This window comes from Pseudopipra pipra, chromosome 2, assembly GCF_036250125.1.
Source record: "Pseudopipra pipra isolate bDixPip1 chromosome 2, bDixPip1.hap1, whole genome shotgun sequence".
Classification (NCBI taxonomy): domain Eukaryota; kingdom Metazoa; phylum Chordata; class Aves; order Passeriformes; family Pipridae; genus Pseudopipra; species Pseudopipra pipra.
Window position 1 is genome coordinate 45,452,016 of NC_087550.1, and position 17,302 is coordinate 45,469,317.

General features: G+C 41.3%; 1 protein-coding gene across 4 annotated transcripts in view; it reads right to left on the reverse strand.

The window, feature by feature from the left end:
- The window catches only part of ZDHHC20 (zinc finger DHHC-type palmitoyltransferase 20), a 47,224-nt gene extending 29,981 nt beyond the window's left edge, over positions 1-17,243 (reverse strand). Inside the window, exons 1-2 of one of the 4 annotated variants that reach the window (XM_064645337.1) lie at positions 17,037-17,243; positions 1,198-1,224 (exon numbers count right to left, since the gene is read on the reverse strand). In XM_064645337.1, coding sequence (XP_064501407.1) covers positions 1,198-1,224; positions 17,037-17,154 — 145 coding nt within the window. In that variant the 5' untranslated portion in view covers positions 17,155-17,243. The remainder of the gene's footprint in view (positions 1-1,197; positions 1,225-17,036) is intronic. The other 3 variants (XM_064645335.1, XM_064645339.1, XM_064645338.1) reach the window with 3 other exon arrangements.
- Positions 17,244-17,302: the final 59 nt, after the last annotated feature.

Consider the following 17,302-nt stretch of genomic DNA (forward strand, 5'->3'; position numbering starts at 1 on the left):
GTGGTAGATTTAGAAGCACCTGGTTCAGTGAGACAGGTGCTGCATTTGTAATAAAGCCAGAGATCTGACTATGTAACACCAACATCATTGCTCTGCCAGGCTTCCTTAACTGAGACATGGATCTTGCTTTTCCAGAAGAAACTAGCAAGTAAAACTTATTCATATATAGGTCAACAGTAAGCAAAACAGCAACTTGCTGAATTTTGTGAAGTCTACCTAAAGCCCAGAAGTGAAATGGGATGTAAAAATCCAGGGTAAGACAAGCTCACATCTTGAATGGCTTACAGTTCATACTTTGAAGGTTTTCCCACTCTTTGAGCTCTTCATTAGAAGATGAAAGAGGACAAATTCTGCCCAGGTTCCCTCATTTTACAGTGTTCTTGTACATGTTCCCCACCAGGAAGAAAACTGCTAGATTAGCTTCAAATTCTGTGCTGTTTTGCAAAATATCTAAGAGGTGAGAACCTCTTACCAGTCTGAAACAGCCCTCTGTGGATAGTCAAAGTGCAAATCTATGCTTAATCTACAACTCATGTTCCTCTATAAGCTGAAATGAACTCCCAAACAAACACCCCATCAATAATAAGCTAGAATTTTTTTTAGTCAGTTTATATCTCTGTAAGTACGACCCACCGTGACACATATTTGCCAAAGCCAGTATGAAGATTAAAGTAACATTTGTCAAAACAAGGCCCTAACCATTTGACTTGGACATTTAAAATTATAATGTGTAGCCACTTTTGAAATGGTTGTGTTTTGCACATTTCTAACTAGTCCTAAAGAATGGGGTTCTGAGGAATTGGTAAGCTGTTTGGAAAATAGCAAGCAGTACAACAACAATTCATCTTCCAGAAGTCTTTCAGGTCACTCAACTAAACAGAAAATGGACTTGTGGATCTGCTGCAGTTCCTTCTCTCCTCTCCTTTTTCTGTTCTTACAAGGTACCCATTTAAAAATACTTGCAAACCTAAATCATAGCTGCCTTACTTGCATTAGTCACAGGTCTTGTCATCATCCCAAGTTTGTGATATTAGAAGCTAAACAGACTCAACTGTACAATATTTGCCTTGTTTCTTAGCACTAATCTACTCACTATACAGAGCTTACACATCAAGAAGCACATTTAAATTCTGTGTCCCTTAGGACTTGTGTGCAAAGCAGCTATTCACATCTTCAAAAAAAATTTTAAAAAATTACCTTTTTCTGCAGTTGAAGAAATAGTAACTGGAAGAGAGAGAGAAAAAAAAGTGTTAAGTAAATCTGTATTGAATCAAGTGTTTGGCTAAAAGCAAGATACATGAGGTAGTTGATTTGTTCCAGAGCATACTTTGGGTGTTAAGTAGAGCCTCCCTACCCAACACTGGGGTAAACCAGGAGTTAGTATTCCTCCTGCCAGCCCTTGATGCTTGGTGAGTTAGTGGAAGAGCTGAAGGGATGCAGTTCCCTGCACTAATGAAGCAAGCGCATTCCACAGACAATCATTAGACTAACTTTATGCATATCCCCCTTCAGATATGTATCTAGCTCATTTTTCTGAGTCAACGGCTAGGCCAACAGGTGTACCACTGGAAAAGAGAAAATTAAAAAGTTCTTACAGAAATCCTTCTGAAACTGTTACGTTACCTACTTCCTTCTCTTAGTTTTTCACATCACTTCTCTCTTACTGTCACATACTATTTTTGACCTTTTTTTCCCCAACCTGAATTCTCCAGGCATAGGTAAAACCTCTCCACTTCCCTATCTCCTACAGCCTCATCTCCTTTCATGCCAACAGCAAATTCTATTGTTCAAATCTACCTTGTATACTGCCTGACTACTACATTCTCCTGCCCCCAGGCTTCTCCAAAACCTTCACACTTAGTTCATCAGTTTATGTACAACACTGAACAGAGAGCTGCTGTACTTACTGATTTACTTTGATATCACTTCTCTTGCTGGATCTCTTCCTTGCACACTGAATTACTGAAATTTTAGGAGGAAAGGATCTTTTCCTGACTCTTCATCTTACACAGTAAATATAAGCTTCTGGTCAACACCAGGACTAAAAGGTTAACAGAGCACACCCTGGCTACTGCAGTGTACCTCACTCCACACTGTCTCCCCTCTCTCGGCTCTGACATTTTGACTGTCATTACCCTGAGTGCCCCAGTTCAAAAGAGCTTTTACCTGATGCACACTAGAGTCTTAAATCTGCAGGGCTTCAGTATGTACTGCAGACTTCCTTCTGAAGGGTTACTTTGGTTACAGAGGTGGCATGTGTCTTACTTACCTGTAGATATCTACAGTTAAATGGTCTGCAACTATATTATGCAACTGCGCCTCAAGAGACATAATGAGGTGCTATCTCAATTTATAGATGACCTCTTTTTGTTCAGATATGTTTTGGGGTTTCTTATTTTTTTCTCCCCCCCCTCCCCTGCCTCCCTTTTCTCCCCCTTTTATTTAATATCCACACTCTCTCTGTCTATGGAAGTCTCTATGAAGTTAATGGAAAAGGTTCTGGTTCTTTCCACCTAAGGAAGGAAGAAATTATCATTTAGAATAGAACACGGTTGGCCTCAAACTCAAGGAAGTCAATCCTAAAGAATAGCTTAATTTCACATTAGTTATGGACACTTGCACAGCCTCCTCCAATGTTTCTGTCAAACTCCACCACATGCTACAGAAGTCAAATTATTTTTAAAGCAAATCCTGTGAGTGTTTCCGCTTGAAATTTTACTGATGTATTATTTCTCCAGTTAACACTTTTTCAACAATGCAAGAAGATAAAAATCATTAAAAAGGTGAAAATTAAACTCACCAAGTATGGTTGTTTGCTCAACTTAAGAAAAATACTAAAAGTACTTTAGATTAAGCATTGTCTTTGACTCCTCATATCTAAAGTAAACACCTTTGCACACAGCTGGATAAACATGCATTTCCTCAGACAAGAAATATAAAAAAGTTCTTTATTATCCTCTAATGGGACAGGAGAACATCAATATATTTTTTAAAGTAATTCTGGTTAAAGCACTCCTTAGTCTGTAGCCTCATTTCTGCTCTCAGCACAAAACAAAACCGTGAGCCAAATTCAATGTTTAAAGACTCAAAATAATGAACAGGCTTTACAAGTAAAAACAATACATAACGAAAGCTTAATATTGTATCACCTGTGAGACTTAATCAAAATAGTCCCTAAAAAACCTTCATAAAAATTAATTAAAGCTTCACAGCACCAGGAAGATAATTTCTCTTTCATACTTAGGTCCCTTAGGTCAGAATGCAGTTACTAGACTCTGTAGAACAATTTTCATTTGACAAACTCCTGCAGTTTGAAGTAAAAGCCAACACTGAAACACTTGTGATTTTCATCCTGCTTTATCATCCTCAAATGAAATAAAAGACGTCCAGTTCTCTTCTGTCTCAGAAGAAGTTGTCTTTCTGTTTCTATTCTTTTCACTGTTGTTATGCCCACTATCAGGTAGATTAAACGAACAGCAACTCTGCTATACTTGTCCAAATGCACTCAGCAAATGGCACATGAACAGTTTCACAAGATCTTTATACTACTATGCAAAGCCTTCCTTCACATAAGTTAATATTCAATCTTTATGCAAAAAACCCCCCTTTAAGTATTAGCTAGGCTGGCCATCTAATAAGCAGCTTTACACCATCAAGAAATCAATTCTAGCTTTTGAACTCTGGTTCAGGGGGAAAAAAAACACATAAGACATTGCCGTTGTGGTTCCCCATCCCTGGCATGTAGCTTAGCTCTCTGTCACTTTTCTCCCTTATAGTTTTCTTCTAACCATTAAGATACTGCTGCCAGCTTCCACTAATTTAGTACCATCTTCAAGCATTTCTAAAACATGGTTTCTTGTCTGGGGCATGGGATGGGGGAAAAATCAGCACTGCCTTTTTGCTTATTGATATTTTTTTGAACAAAATAAACACTGCATATGATTTAGATGTTAACCTCAGGATGCAACAGCACTGCATCAGCACAAGTTACTGCCTTCAGTACTGCAGTCAACACAAACCTGTCCGTATTTCAGAAATGTAAGTATTGCAAAACAGCTGATCTTTGATGATTTTAAAATATATTGCCATATCAGTCTACTGCTCAGCTAGAAAAGGAAAAATATTCTTTGCATTGGTTTCTTAATATTAAGTTGTTGGGGTTTTTTGCAAGAAGACTTACGAAGTTCTAGAAAGGTATGCAAGGGAAGGATAAAACAGGACTAGGCAGTGAAAGCTGCAGTTTACTTCAATGCAAAGAGCTCAGAAGCATGCCCTCGGGGGCTAAGGCACACAAAGTTTTCGCTATGGCCTCATATTTCAAAGGGTTTAACATCTCAGAGTTACAGCAAGTCAAGCAAGTCAAAGTCAAAGTGAACAAGCCCTGTCGGTCTGACTGCAGTGAGAGCTTTACCTTGGCTACCTCAGGGTTTCCAAAATCAGCCCAAGGAAGGAGCTCAGCAAAGTCTGTCTCTCTTTACACGAGGTAAACAGGCCTACATTGAATGAACTTCATGCTGCTGCAGCTTGTCTAGGGATGTACAACACACTGTCAGTTGGTCCTGTACCACTAAGCAGCTCACACACTGGGGACTCCCAGTGCTCTGGGGTCACTGAAACATGAAGCACACAATACAAAGTATGTGAGTTCACATTCTACAGCACACTACCTCCAAAATACACCATTACAGCCTTTTATCAGGCTGGATTCAAATGTACTTTATAACTCAGTTTGCTTAAGAGGATAAACAGAAATTGCAGTTCTGACTTTAACAGAGGAAACAGTTGCCTTAGTTTTGATTTAGAGACCTAGCATCACCCCTGACAGCAAAACTACTTTTTCCTTCATGACCCCAGTCGTTGGTTACACTTTTCTAGATGCTCTTCCTTACACTGTTGCTTGTTAGCTCTCATCTCACCTATGTCACAAGAATGAAAGAGGTGGAAGCCTATAGATTATCAGAGGAAACAATCCTGCAGACATAGGGCCATCGTTAGATGAATAACAAATTAAAGTAGAGGAAAATGTCATTTGCTGGAAGCATTCTTCTTGGAGTACAAACTAATAAAGGCGTCAACTTCAGAAAACTTTGGAGAATTTTTTTAAGCTGCTTCAAGGAAACCTCGCACAACATCTTGAATAAAAAAAGTATCTTTACAGAGCTGGTTTGCTTTCAATTTCAGGCTTATTTTCAGGATTGCTAGTAAGTGTTCAAGCACCTTCCAAATCACTGCATAATAGAAAGCCAAACCTCTCTATTCTGAGGCAAAAAGGTGCAATGATCTGCCAAGACCTTTCAAGAGGCATGCTAAAAGATGAGACATTTCACTTCAACCCTGAAGGAAAAAAAACCCCCACATTACATCTTCCTACTCCCCTGAAAGCCCTGCTCCAACCAAAGCCAGATATTCTTTCTGCAGAGCAAAAAATTCAACTGCAACTAACACAGAAGTATAGAAAAGGACAAGAACTGATCTTGTTACTGAAGTGCTATGCTTAGTTCCCCATCCCCTCCCACGATGGCTCCCAGCAGGAGTCACACTTTGGTTATTATAGCCTTTCCACGAATTTCAAGAGTAACATTCACATTCTGGCTGACATTCCTCATGGGTGGGAAGAAGGAGTGATAAATGCGCAATTGCATCCCTTCACCAGATGTACAGCCTTAACTTTTCTCAGCTTTTAAGGAAAAGGGTTAAAAATATTAACAAAAATTACATATATCCATCTGTATATATATATATATATATACACACACACACGACATATATTTCCAGAAGTTACCAGTACTGAAGTCAACGGCAACTCCCCACAGGCACTGTCCTGTCTGCAAAGGCAAGCCCCACTGACATCATCTCAAGTTTTTCATTTGTTCAGAAAAACAGAAAATGGCATTTTATTGGAAGTATAACTTAGATTTATGGATACATAATTCCCATTTGCAAATGCAGACCTTAATCACCCACAAGAAGATGGTAGAAACAGTAGTTACTGACACAAGCGGGACAGACAATGAGTGAGTTTCCTTGAGAAAATACTCATTTGGTTTCTGTTACAGGGCAGTGTCAGAGCATGAAGACCTTACCACTTCTCCACTGTTCTCTAAAAGCCTTAATTCTGTGACCTTTCCACACTGAGCTATTTCTTATTTCCCAACTGGCAGGCACCCACAAGGTGCTTTCCTCCCTAAGCAGCAGGGAGTTGTTTTTAGACAAATGACTCAAGATGACTGAGTTGACAGCATCATGTAGCCAAAAGCCAACGCAGGAAGAAGATGCTGCCAGGTCCCTGCTGAAAGGCTATGGGGGCCCAGGAACTGCACAAGCAACCACCACCAGCCGGAATGAACATCTTCTGCAGAAATTTGAGCCGTACAAGCCTAGAATTCTTTTATCTTCATGTGGTGCTAGACTGATACGTTTTTTTTTAAACTCCAGAAATCCAGGAATAGGACACAGGTATCCCCCCTCCCAGTGCACTGCCAGGTGATTCAGAAAGCAACATTTTATAGAACGGCAATGCAGGAGATGGGGCTCCACAGGCCTTCTTATTGTGCTGGCATGAGGAGTCAAGCACTGCCACACCGTGTGCCTCAGCACTGCCTGGGGCTGATCTGCAGCAAAGGGGCACCACTCCCCAGGTCTACACAATGCTTGTCTCAGAGGCATGACCTGTGGTGGACAACTCTTGCTTTGCTGCAGGGATGTATGCAGTTACCCGTCTCAACCACCTACCCGCTCCCCTGTGTCAGACAAACATAACAAAAATGAGCACTTCCCAGATGCTTCAGGACAGGACTGAACTGCCAATGAAGGCAAGTCTGCATGACCACAAACAGCAGTGAAAAAGGGTTAATGGCAGTGAATGGCCTCTCGCTGTCCTGGGTCATGTACAGTCAGTCATGAGAGGGAAAAGAAGCCCTGTCAGGGCTGTTGATGCCCTAAAGCAGTGCAGCTGTTTCCACAAGCACATGAGCTGAAGCCTAAACTCCTCACACACACTATGCACAGCAAGAGCACTCGAGTGAGCTACCTTGAGACTTCAAGTGATCACAAGATGATGCCTTCAAAGGCACTGCAGGTAATGTGTGGGTGTGACACATGTGGGGAGAAAGCAGGAAGAAAATGCAGCCGGGAAAGAGACACCTTGGTGCAAAGGGGGATGCTCTGTGTTTTATGACCACCAAATTTTCCATGTCCACGATGGCCATACCCATTGCTACAGGATTCAGAGAAGCATTATCACAGGGACAGGTAAAATGAATTCATATTTCAAATAAGGCAGTTCAAGCTGCGCTGCAGAACTTTTCTGTTATTTGTTACCAGCCATCGTTATAATTTGTTGCATGGTTAAAACAATATTAACACAATTCTTTCACTATAACAAGTAATTTAGAGCAGCCAGAGGCTTGCTGCCCAGAAAACATTCTCTTACCACAATAATAAAGGGGCTTTTGATTTAGCCAAGGTCTTTTCAGTCTTAATGCAAAGAGTATGTGCATAAATACAAACAGTCTACAGCAGAAATTAGCATAATCAAGGCAAGATACTCCTTGGGTACTGAGTTACATTTAGCAATGAATTTAGCTATGACAACTGAAAAGATTTCTGCCATATATTCTGGGAACAGTAAATTCTATGCTACCACTTCCACAGTTCAAAAACACAGCTACAAAGGCAGCTAACTTCTGGAACTCACAAAATCCTACAGATGGCTCCTTATCTCTGCATCTTCAAAATATTCTTGGAAGTTATACCAAAAGTCTCCCAATGGTCTTCTCAGCAAGAGTGCCTGCATGTCTTAAATGACTTCAAAATCAAAAGTTACAGTTGGTTAACACACAGGAGGAAGTGTTGCCAGGTCTTAACCTCACAGTCTCACACTTGTGTCCGCACCAACTATAATGTGCTAAGAGATCTATCAGCCCAAACAACGAAAGGCTTTTTCTGCAAGTGAAGTTAGCATTTATCTTCAGCAATGTACCAGGTTTGTCCCTGAAAACACTATTCCCCGGGAAGCACTATTCACTTTCAATTTACCATAATTGCTCAAAAAACCTCTAATGTAACTTGATTTTCTTCATCTATTTAATCACTATTGCCACTGCTCATTCTATTTGCATTTTGATGGATTTTAAACCCTAGTGTTACTTCTACACACTTTTCCTCAGCGGCTTACTCCAATTACTGAACTTTCTTCATTCAATTCTTTACCAAAAATTCTGCTTTATTGTAACAGTAACAGCTTTATTGCTCAGTAGCTTGGAAGTGCTGTGCATAAATTGCTTCCAATATTGCCTTTAAGCTATCAGACACAGCCACAAGAAAGCCTGGTTTCTTCTCAAAAGACAAAGAGAGCTCTTACTTGCACCAGTCAGTGAGTTGTGCTCTCTCTGGCACATTGGGGAACAGGAAAAAACAGAATCGGCAGAAAGGCATGGAAGCTCAGAAGCATGTGAGTGGAGCTAGCTTATGTCCACACCACTAATTAATTACACTTTAAGGAGGTGTATTTATACTCAGGCCGGCCAGATCAAGCTCATAGTAACACTACACTCAAGTATCTGCATATGTGAAAGTGCTTTCTGTGTTAGGAATAACTCCAGTGGTTCTGTAGTTGATACTACTAGGACACTTGCGAGAGACAGGAGTGACAAACAGGATAATCAGCTGGTGTTGACAGACTGCTAGGCATCATTATGTTGGGCAGAGTTGTTGTACACACCCTGCACAGGATTGGATGTTCTGCAGGTGATATTAGAAACTGTTAGTATATTTAAAGTAAAAAACCAAACCAAACAACCCCCCCCCCACCAGACACAGCTGCTGTGACCTGCAGACGTGGACCCTCATCCCATGATAGGGACCTGCTTTGTTCACCAGGCATCCTTCTTCATGTTTGGCTTCAGACTTTTCCAAAATCATTTGCCTCCTTACTTACTTACTGGTCTGGCTTGCAACAAGTGTTTCCCCAAATACTGGAATAAAATCTCGCAAAACTCTGTGGATGAAAATCTCCTTGTAAATCTCCTTACAAAATATTAGGCACTCTGTTTTCTCAGAGAAGGATTTCGGTGTCACCAAATTCATTGAGTAATGGAAGAAACCAAACTGCCCAGCAAGCTCTCATGCATTAGGTCAGTGGATTCCTCAAATCAAGTTTTAATTTAGTAACACTGGTCAGGTTTGATTGGTATTTGTCACTTGAGATTAAATATGAAACATACCTATGATAAGAGCTAATTTTCAGCCAGCAACACATTAACAACAGAGCAGCCAGTAATGTAATTTACACGAACTCCCGTCATGATATTAATAAGTCAAGATTTTGAACACAGCCCTTTAAGGAAGTTGTTTCGAAAAAACACGTCATTTATAAACACGTATATTAGTTGTGGGAAAGTTGAGTGATGGGGACCTCCTGCCTTCAACTTACCGGACATGTAAATCCTAATAAATATTTAGTATCTTATTGCTCTTGCTCTGACTGACAGGAAGCTGAACATAAGCCAGCAGTGTGCCCAGGTGGCCAAGAAGGCCAGTGGCATCCTGGCCTGTATCAGGAACTGTGTGGCCAGCAGGTAGCCACCATGAAACACAGCAAGTAACATCTCTTTATGCAATTACTACGCTGAACTCAAGCTTTTGAAAAAAAAATACAATTATTTAACCCCCCTCCCCAACACGAAACTTAAGGAGCAGCAGATTAAACAGATAAAAATATACATACACACAACATTCCCACAAAAATCCTATTCATAACTTGCAACCTTTTTCAGATACTGTAAAAAACTAACTTGAATGTTAGTTACATAGGGCTTTTGAAAACATAATAGAAACCAAATTTTGCTATAAGTTTTGGGCTCCTTTGCAACCTTTCGGTAAATCTGCATGTCAAAAACCAAAGAGGTGAAAGCCTAGGTACAATCATACACTTCACTTCTCTGGTTTTTTTTTAATCCAAACTTGACAAAGCTAAAAGCAATGACTAGTTATCAACAGAAATGGTACAATAACAGGTTCTCTGCATTCACTCTATGACAAGGCAGTAGCTGAGGCACTTAAGTTTTAAGTCTACCACAGACAACTGCAAACCAGCTTATACAATAACTATCTGTTTAGGTCTATTCAAACACAAAGTCTGTTCCTCTCAAGATTAGATTTAATCTATATTTTATTTCATTCTCTCTGCAGTGGCAGCTTGCCTAATTCCAGACGAATTATTACTTCTACCTCTAAATTTTTTTCATTGCAAAAGGCTTAAAAAAAGAAAAAAAAAAAACCAAAACAAGTCAGTTTTCCATGCTTAGCGCTTCACAACAAACACATAAAAATCACCCACTCTGCAGACAAACACACATCAAGATGCACAAGTGAAATACCACAAACAAAAAACCCTTGCTGCATTAAAACCCTCACTTGATCTCTCTGCAAATCATATGATTAAAATGCTTCTGTGCTTCACATTTGAGACAATGCTGCACCATATATAGCATCAGAGAGACTGCTGCAGAAACTGCAGAGGCAAAGCTGCTGCTCTTGTGATCCAGTTCTCTTCGCCAATCTTGTAAGACAATTTTAATAGCCAAAAGGGAATGTGAATAAGAAATGGATGAGGCATTTGGTCTTTTGGAAAAAAAGGAAAAGCAGAAGCCTGAAATGCTGCAGGAGGAACTTGATTTTTAGCACAGATAAGAGAAGACAGTCAAAGGTTAGGTAGGAGGCACTCCACTGAAGATTGGGGTGAGGGGGGGGGAGCAAAAGAGGGTGAAAAATCTTTGACCCAGAACAGGCGAAGTTCAGCACATCCCACAGAAAACAATTTAGTGACAGCAGAAGGAGGTAATATTGGGGAAGTGGCTAAAAGAACAAACATATTTGTTACATTCTGATTATCCCTTTTAGACATGATTCACACCTTGGTGAAGATTCAGTTTATACCAAAAAAGTGGTCTGTGCTTACTTCTCAAATGTTTCTATTAAATTTCAAACATACTAATGAGAGAAAAACGGATACTCATCCTGTTACAGGAAGATTATGCACCAGCTGAGAAGGAGTTAACAACTGAATTGAAAACTCCATAAAAGCTGTTTCAGGAACCTATAGTTTATAACACTTGTAAGCAAAGTACATGTTAAACCAGCACAGACTCTTACAGTTGTAGGAAACTGTCGAACAAACACTGATCTACTGAATGGATGAAAAATGAATGACATGAACCCCCAGCATTTACAGGCACAATTTTAGACAGACAGTTAGAATCTATCCTACTCCCATTTTCCATCACAGGCAGTCTCGAGTTCCAGAAGTAGGTACAGTGCCATCCAAGTGTTTCATCTGTCACAGGTGTACAGGAACTCAGCTCAGATATCCATCTTTTAACACTGAAAATTATTCTGTTATGAAAAGCATGTCTACATTAACTCATAAAAATATGAGTCATTAGAGAACAAAATTTTAATTATTGAAATTCTGACAGACAGAGCCTGAAGTTCAGAGTATGCAGAGGGTCAATGACCTCAAAGTAATGTCTACTGAAAGCATACACTTGAAATTCTGGTCCTTTTATCCACAGCATCTGGTAGGAAAACAGAGACTCAGAAGTGACCAAGTAACGTAAAGCCCCTGATTAAAAATGAAAGTGACTTTTAGATCACTGCTGTAACTCAAGGTATACACAAACCTCCTACTGTTGTTACCAGAGAAAAATTTGAGAGAACCTATTTTCCATAATCTTAAATACTCATGCTATCTGAGCCCTTTGAAAGCAAGAAGAAAAGCTTTATAATCCACACCTAAAAGGCAATCAGAAAGCGCTGCAGCAATGAGTGATCACAGCTACAAGAAAGTAAAACCACACGAAGCCTTCCTGCTTCAGCTCAGACACTTACTCAAGTCCTTGCTTTTCCTAAGTCCCTTCTCTCCCCTACTCCAAAGTCATCCTGCCCATGGACCAGTTTCAGACAAGTGTTGAGGCTCAGTGGAGGTCTCACACTAAGTATATGCCAGTTTGGAGAGGTAGAAGAGACAAGCTCACACTCCCTGTTAGCAAACAGCTGCTCTGAGCTCAGATGGCTCATTCTCTGCCTCATCCCCTGGGCAAGCCAAGCAACACCAAACTGGCCACTGCATCACACTTCTTTTTAACCAAATGGTAACTAGGGATCAAGAAAAGATGCCAACTACTGCAGAGCTGTCAGGAACGGTTTAGCAGATGCAGGGGAAAACTGACAACAGAGGGCTGGGATGGGCACCGCAGACAGAAGGCTGAGAGGAAAAAAAGGGATGGAGTCCTGATAGCAGAAGAGCGAGCTGACACAAGACAACTCCTCAAGAAACAAGGCTGACTAGTTCTGTTGCACTTGGAACAATTTTTTCATTAGAGGACTGGCAAGAGAGCAGACTTCATGCCATACAAAAGGCACGTGCCCACCTGTTCTTATAAACTAGAATGATCAATACAGTGCAAAGCACCATGTAAGAAAATAATCTTTCTACTCAAGCTGAGCACTTAGTTTTCCAATAATTTTTATCCAGTCTGAGCACCTCAATAGGAATTCTACTTATATATAGTTAGAGAAAAGGATCTCATTTAAGATGATAATATGCATGCTTACATTCAGACATTACAACACAACTAACTGTACTCAGAGTGGTTCAATGTCTGTATTTTTAAATTCCTGAGAGGCACATAAACATAGTTAAATGTAACTAATGATCTAACCTGTTTAATCTGCTTTCCTTTTCTTGCAAAGGTAACCCTCTTTTCCTATGGGAATGCTTTTTACATGCTTAACATGCAAATGTTGTCCTTCAGTGCTGATACTTCAGCGTTTTCTGTACTTTGAAATCAGAAGTTACTGACACTGCTGTTAGTATCACCTTGCCATTGCTTGGGAGATACTGCATTAGCATCCTCAGTAAAGATTGCTTCTGGAGGAGGCAGATGGAGTTACCTTCTCTCTGTTTATGCAACCGACTCCTCAGATGGAAGCATTACAACAGATCACCATGTGCTTCTCATATGGATTGTGCTTTGGGGAAATCAGAGCTATCTCCCTACTGACAAGAGCTATTGCAGTCTCCTGGAACAGCAAGGAGTATAATTTGAACTATTAACATGAAGTTATGCATTCTAAATTACAAACTGCTTTGTTTGCCAGGATTTTAGATGCACTAGACATTACCTTTTATTAAGAAAAAAAAGCAAACCCTTCTGCAACTAGATGCTATGAAAAGAATACACAACTAGTTACTCCTATAGCTTTGAAAATCCCATTTTTCCATACTTAGCAGAGTATGATGCATGAAAACAGCCATACATTCTCAAGCCTAGCAAATAGGTAAAACAAGTCATTGTCCTTAAAACTCTTGCCCCAGGAGAAGAGTCAGAACTGTGTTTTTCAGTAAAAACCTAACCTGAACAAGATTTTTAGTTATTAACTTTTTTTTTTTTAATAAAACCAGCCAATACACTTTAGTTAAGATCTGCATACAATTCAACCAAAGTTAACTTATCTTTTTCTCAAAAGTGCACAATGCACTACCAAAGTCTGCTAGTGTTTTAGCAAAAGGGTAAGAAACTGGCTGGCTTCACCCACCAACTCTGACTACGTGTGACAACACAGTGTCTTCTGACCACCCTCCAGCCTCCAGCCAGCCTGTATTGGAGCCCATCACCTACAAAAACAAAATACAAGTCAGCCATAAGTGAAAATGCACCACAAGAGCAGCGCTCCACTCTCTCTGGGCATCTGAGAGATGTGGTAAGCAGACACAATCAGTCCAATTCAAAAACAGCATAGTATAGCCATTGTTCACAAAAGCGATGTTACAAGCAAAACATGTTTTGATGACAAGAAAGAACACATGAAATAGTTTTAAACTAACAAAAAGCTATTCTACAACATCCTTTATGTATTGCTAGGTGTGCTTTCTTGCAAACAGAGCTCTGGGCAAGTTATGCATGAAAAGAAGAAATAATCTAACACGAAAGTGTTCATGTTTTTCTACTTCAAAGCACCTAAACCTCTGAATGACATGCTGCCTTGAGTCTTTTGCAGTTCCTTCAGTTACACACGTTCACAGAACTTTTATACTCTGCTGACATTCACACATTTGCTTACACACATTTGGCTGTTTTCACCTTTCCAATTAGCTTAATAGCTAATTTACCTGATGGATCACAACTACACAGCAACAGTGGTCTAAATAAGCCAGTGTTCAACAGCTTCAGAGAGAGATAATGACGCTGGCAGTTTCCAAGGGAGGAAAACAAAAGACGAGCTCATGAGTCTCCTTTCATCTTATCCATACCAATTCTCCTCAGTGTTCACAGCTGGTATGTTAGTAACATAATTTAGGGTTATAGAAGAGACCTAATGAAGTAAATACCTATTGGCAGTGAATCACAGAGTAAGACTGAGTCCATCAGACACCAAAAGCAAGACATTGAGCAATATGTCTTGCTCCAGCAGAGGAGGATGGGGCAAGCAGCACAAAGAAGCAAAACTGAAAGGGAAAGGGTGATGTGATGAAAGCAAAAGGCCCAACTTTACCATTTTCTACTTTATTAGTAATATGTTATGATACTACAGTAAGCTTGGCTTCCCACTTGATTTACTAACTGACTATATACGCTTATCCTTTAATAAACGAGCAAAGACTACAAGGAGGAAAAAAAAAGCAGGAAGAAGAAACAGTTGAGGAAATAAAGGCTTTCTCTCTTCCCATTTCCTTGTTAGCTTCACATCTTAACATTTACCTGATCTTTAAGTATAATTTTTGAAAAAGTACTGGTGACTGTGGGGTTCCAATTTTTCTTTTACTCTTAGTATTTACTTGAAACTTTCTATTGTGTCTTCTCTTTTCTAAAGCTTTCCTTCCTCCATCTCTTTTTCCTTCACCAGGCACACATCAGCCTTTTACCAAAGCCACAAGCCCTGCTTTTGCACCCGCCCTATGTGACCATCTGCAGAGACCAGTATCACCTCATTCATCAGCTGTGTGCTGAAGGCACATCCTTGCTCTTCTTCATAGTATGTAGTGCAGTAGTTCTCAGAACAAACAGAACATAAGGAGCACTGGGAGAAAGTAAACATACCTGCCAAGAGAAACAGAAAATCCTGTATTCCACTATAAATCCTCTTTATGCTACTTTGAACTCAACTGCAGTGGAAAAGCACACAAAGGAAAAAACCCATCACACCAAAAAGACCTCACAAAAACACAAACCAACTGTAAAATTCAGTGACGGTAGCAGAAGCCATTAAGTCATTTTCCTATTAAATGACATCTTTTCTTAATAGTCTGTATGTGCAGACGTTAATAAAGGTGATTCGTGAGCAAAAAGCACCAGATTTATAGATGCAAAAGTTCTTGCATGAACAGGAGCCAACCCTTTCAATAATTTTCACACAAGTGACATTCTAACGAACTCAGAAGGGCTCTTTGCAGCTTCCCTCTGCTTGCGAAGGAGAAATCATTCACCAGCACTCAGTCCTGACCCACTATGTGATCGAAACACAAAGCTGGGACTTCAGGAGCTTGAGGTTCTGCTCCCAGTTCAGCCAGAGACCACCTGTGCAACCCTAGGCAAGTCTCTTAATAGCTTGGTTTTTGTTCTTTGCTTAAGAGAAGAAATGAATAGCCCTAATCTGCCTTTTGTCATGCTGATCAGACTGTAAGGGGTACAAGAAAACCTGTAAAATGTGAGCCCCTTTCAGGACTACTGCGATAACAACCCATACCTCCAGTATTGAAAATTGTCTTAAACTTGGTTCCAAGTGTTTATAGTTTTAAGCACGATTTTTGAATATACAGACGTATTAACAACTCCCTCATGTCAACATTTCACAGAGTATCTCAATAAGCATTACTTTACAACTATATATCTACTGTTTAAAGTCCAAGTAACTTTTTGCCTGTGGTTCGTGTTCCAGTCCACATCTCTAAACACAAAAGGCTGTGAAATAACATCAGCATTCAGAAGTTATTAAAAACACTCCTTGCAGAAAAAGAAAAGTAACTGATTACTTCTAATTGATGTCCCTATAAGTTTACCAAGATATAAAGTATATGCAAATCTTTTATTTCTAGCCAGGGATAACAAAGCACATAGTCTACACAAATAGCAAGTACAAGGACGTACAGATACTAGGCATACCTATATGTAGCTTAAAATAGTTCTTATTTTGAGGTTTGTTTTTTCATTTCAGCTTCCTTACTTAAACATGCCAAATGCTCAATAACGCGTTCCTTAGTTTTCCTATGCTGCTTCCAAGTTTTACCAAGTCTGATGAATACCGCACATCGCAGTTCCACTCCATTTACGCTGCCCAGAGAAAGCCAACATCCTCCCGAACTGAAGTTTCCTCCCGAAGGCAGTAAAGGGTAAATATCACCCTGACCGACACGGGCTGCAAGTCAGATTTATATAAGGACAAGCCCTCGTCCAGAAAGCCTGGACACGGCCTGACAAAACCCCATAAGCCCTAAATCCTCTCCCCAGCCCGCTTAAGTTGAATGTTTCCAGCTTCATTATGCTTCAATGACACTGGGCATCTTAATTAAAGGGGGGAAGAGGAGGGAGGGAAGACTCCTATACACCCGTAAGGAGTTATTTGATATATCAGCAAGAGGGATGAACAACAGAAAAACAGAGAGGGGAAACCCCTCTTGGGGAGACACGAAGGGCTGAAGCCTTCGAGAGGTTCCTGTCCCCAGAGGAAGCGCCCCGGACTCCCCGCCTGGGCCTCCTTCTCTCCCCCAGACCCGTCCCTCGCTCCTCCACAGGCGACTCCGGGCCGGGACCCCGCCGCCATGAGGCGCCTGAGGGCGGGAGGACAACAGGTAAACCCGGCCCCGGAGGGAGGGAACGCCCGAGGCAGGGGTCTCCTCCCGCCCGCCTGGAGGAGAGCCCGGGGCGGGCGCAGGAAGAAGCCACCCCGCCACGGCGCAGCGGAGGAGGCGGGCGCCGGGAGCTGCCGCCCGGGCGGGCAGGACCCTCCGCCGCCCGCCACCCTCCCGGTGCACTCACACACACACAGCTCCACCACGTAGGCGTAGTAGGACCAGGCCACGACCAGGGCGATGAAGGCCACGGGCACCCAAGCCAGCACCTTCTGGCAGCACTTGAGGACGTGGGACGGCGCCATCTTCCCTGCCGGGCACCGCGGCAGCGCCGGCGCTGCGACGGGCGGGCGGCGGCTGCAGCTCCGGCCGCCGCTGCGGAGCCGGCCCCGGGCGGGCCCTGGGCGGGCCGCAGTGGGCGGGAGAGGGGCGGCCCCAGCGCCCGCTACCGCC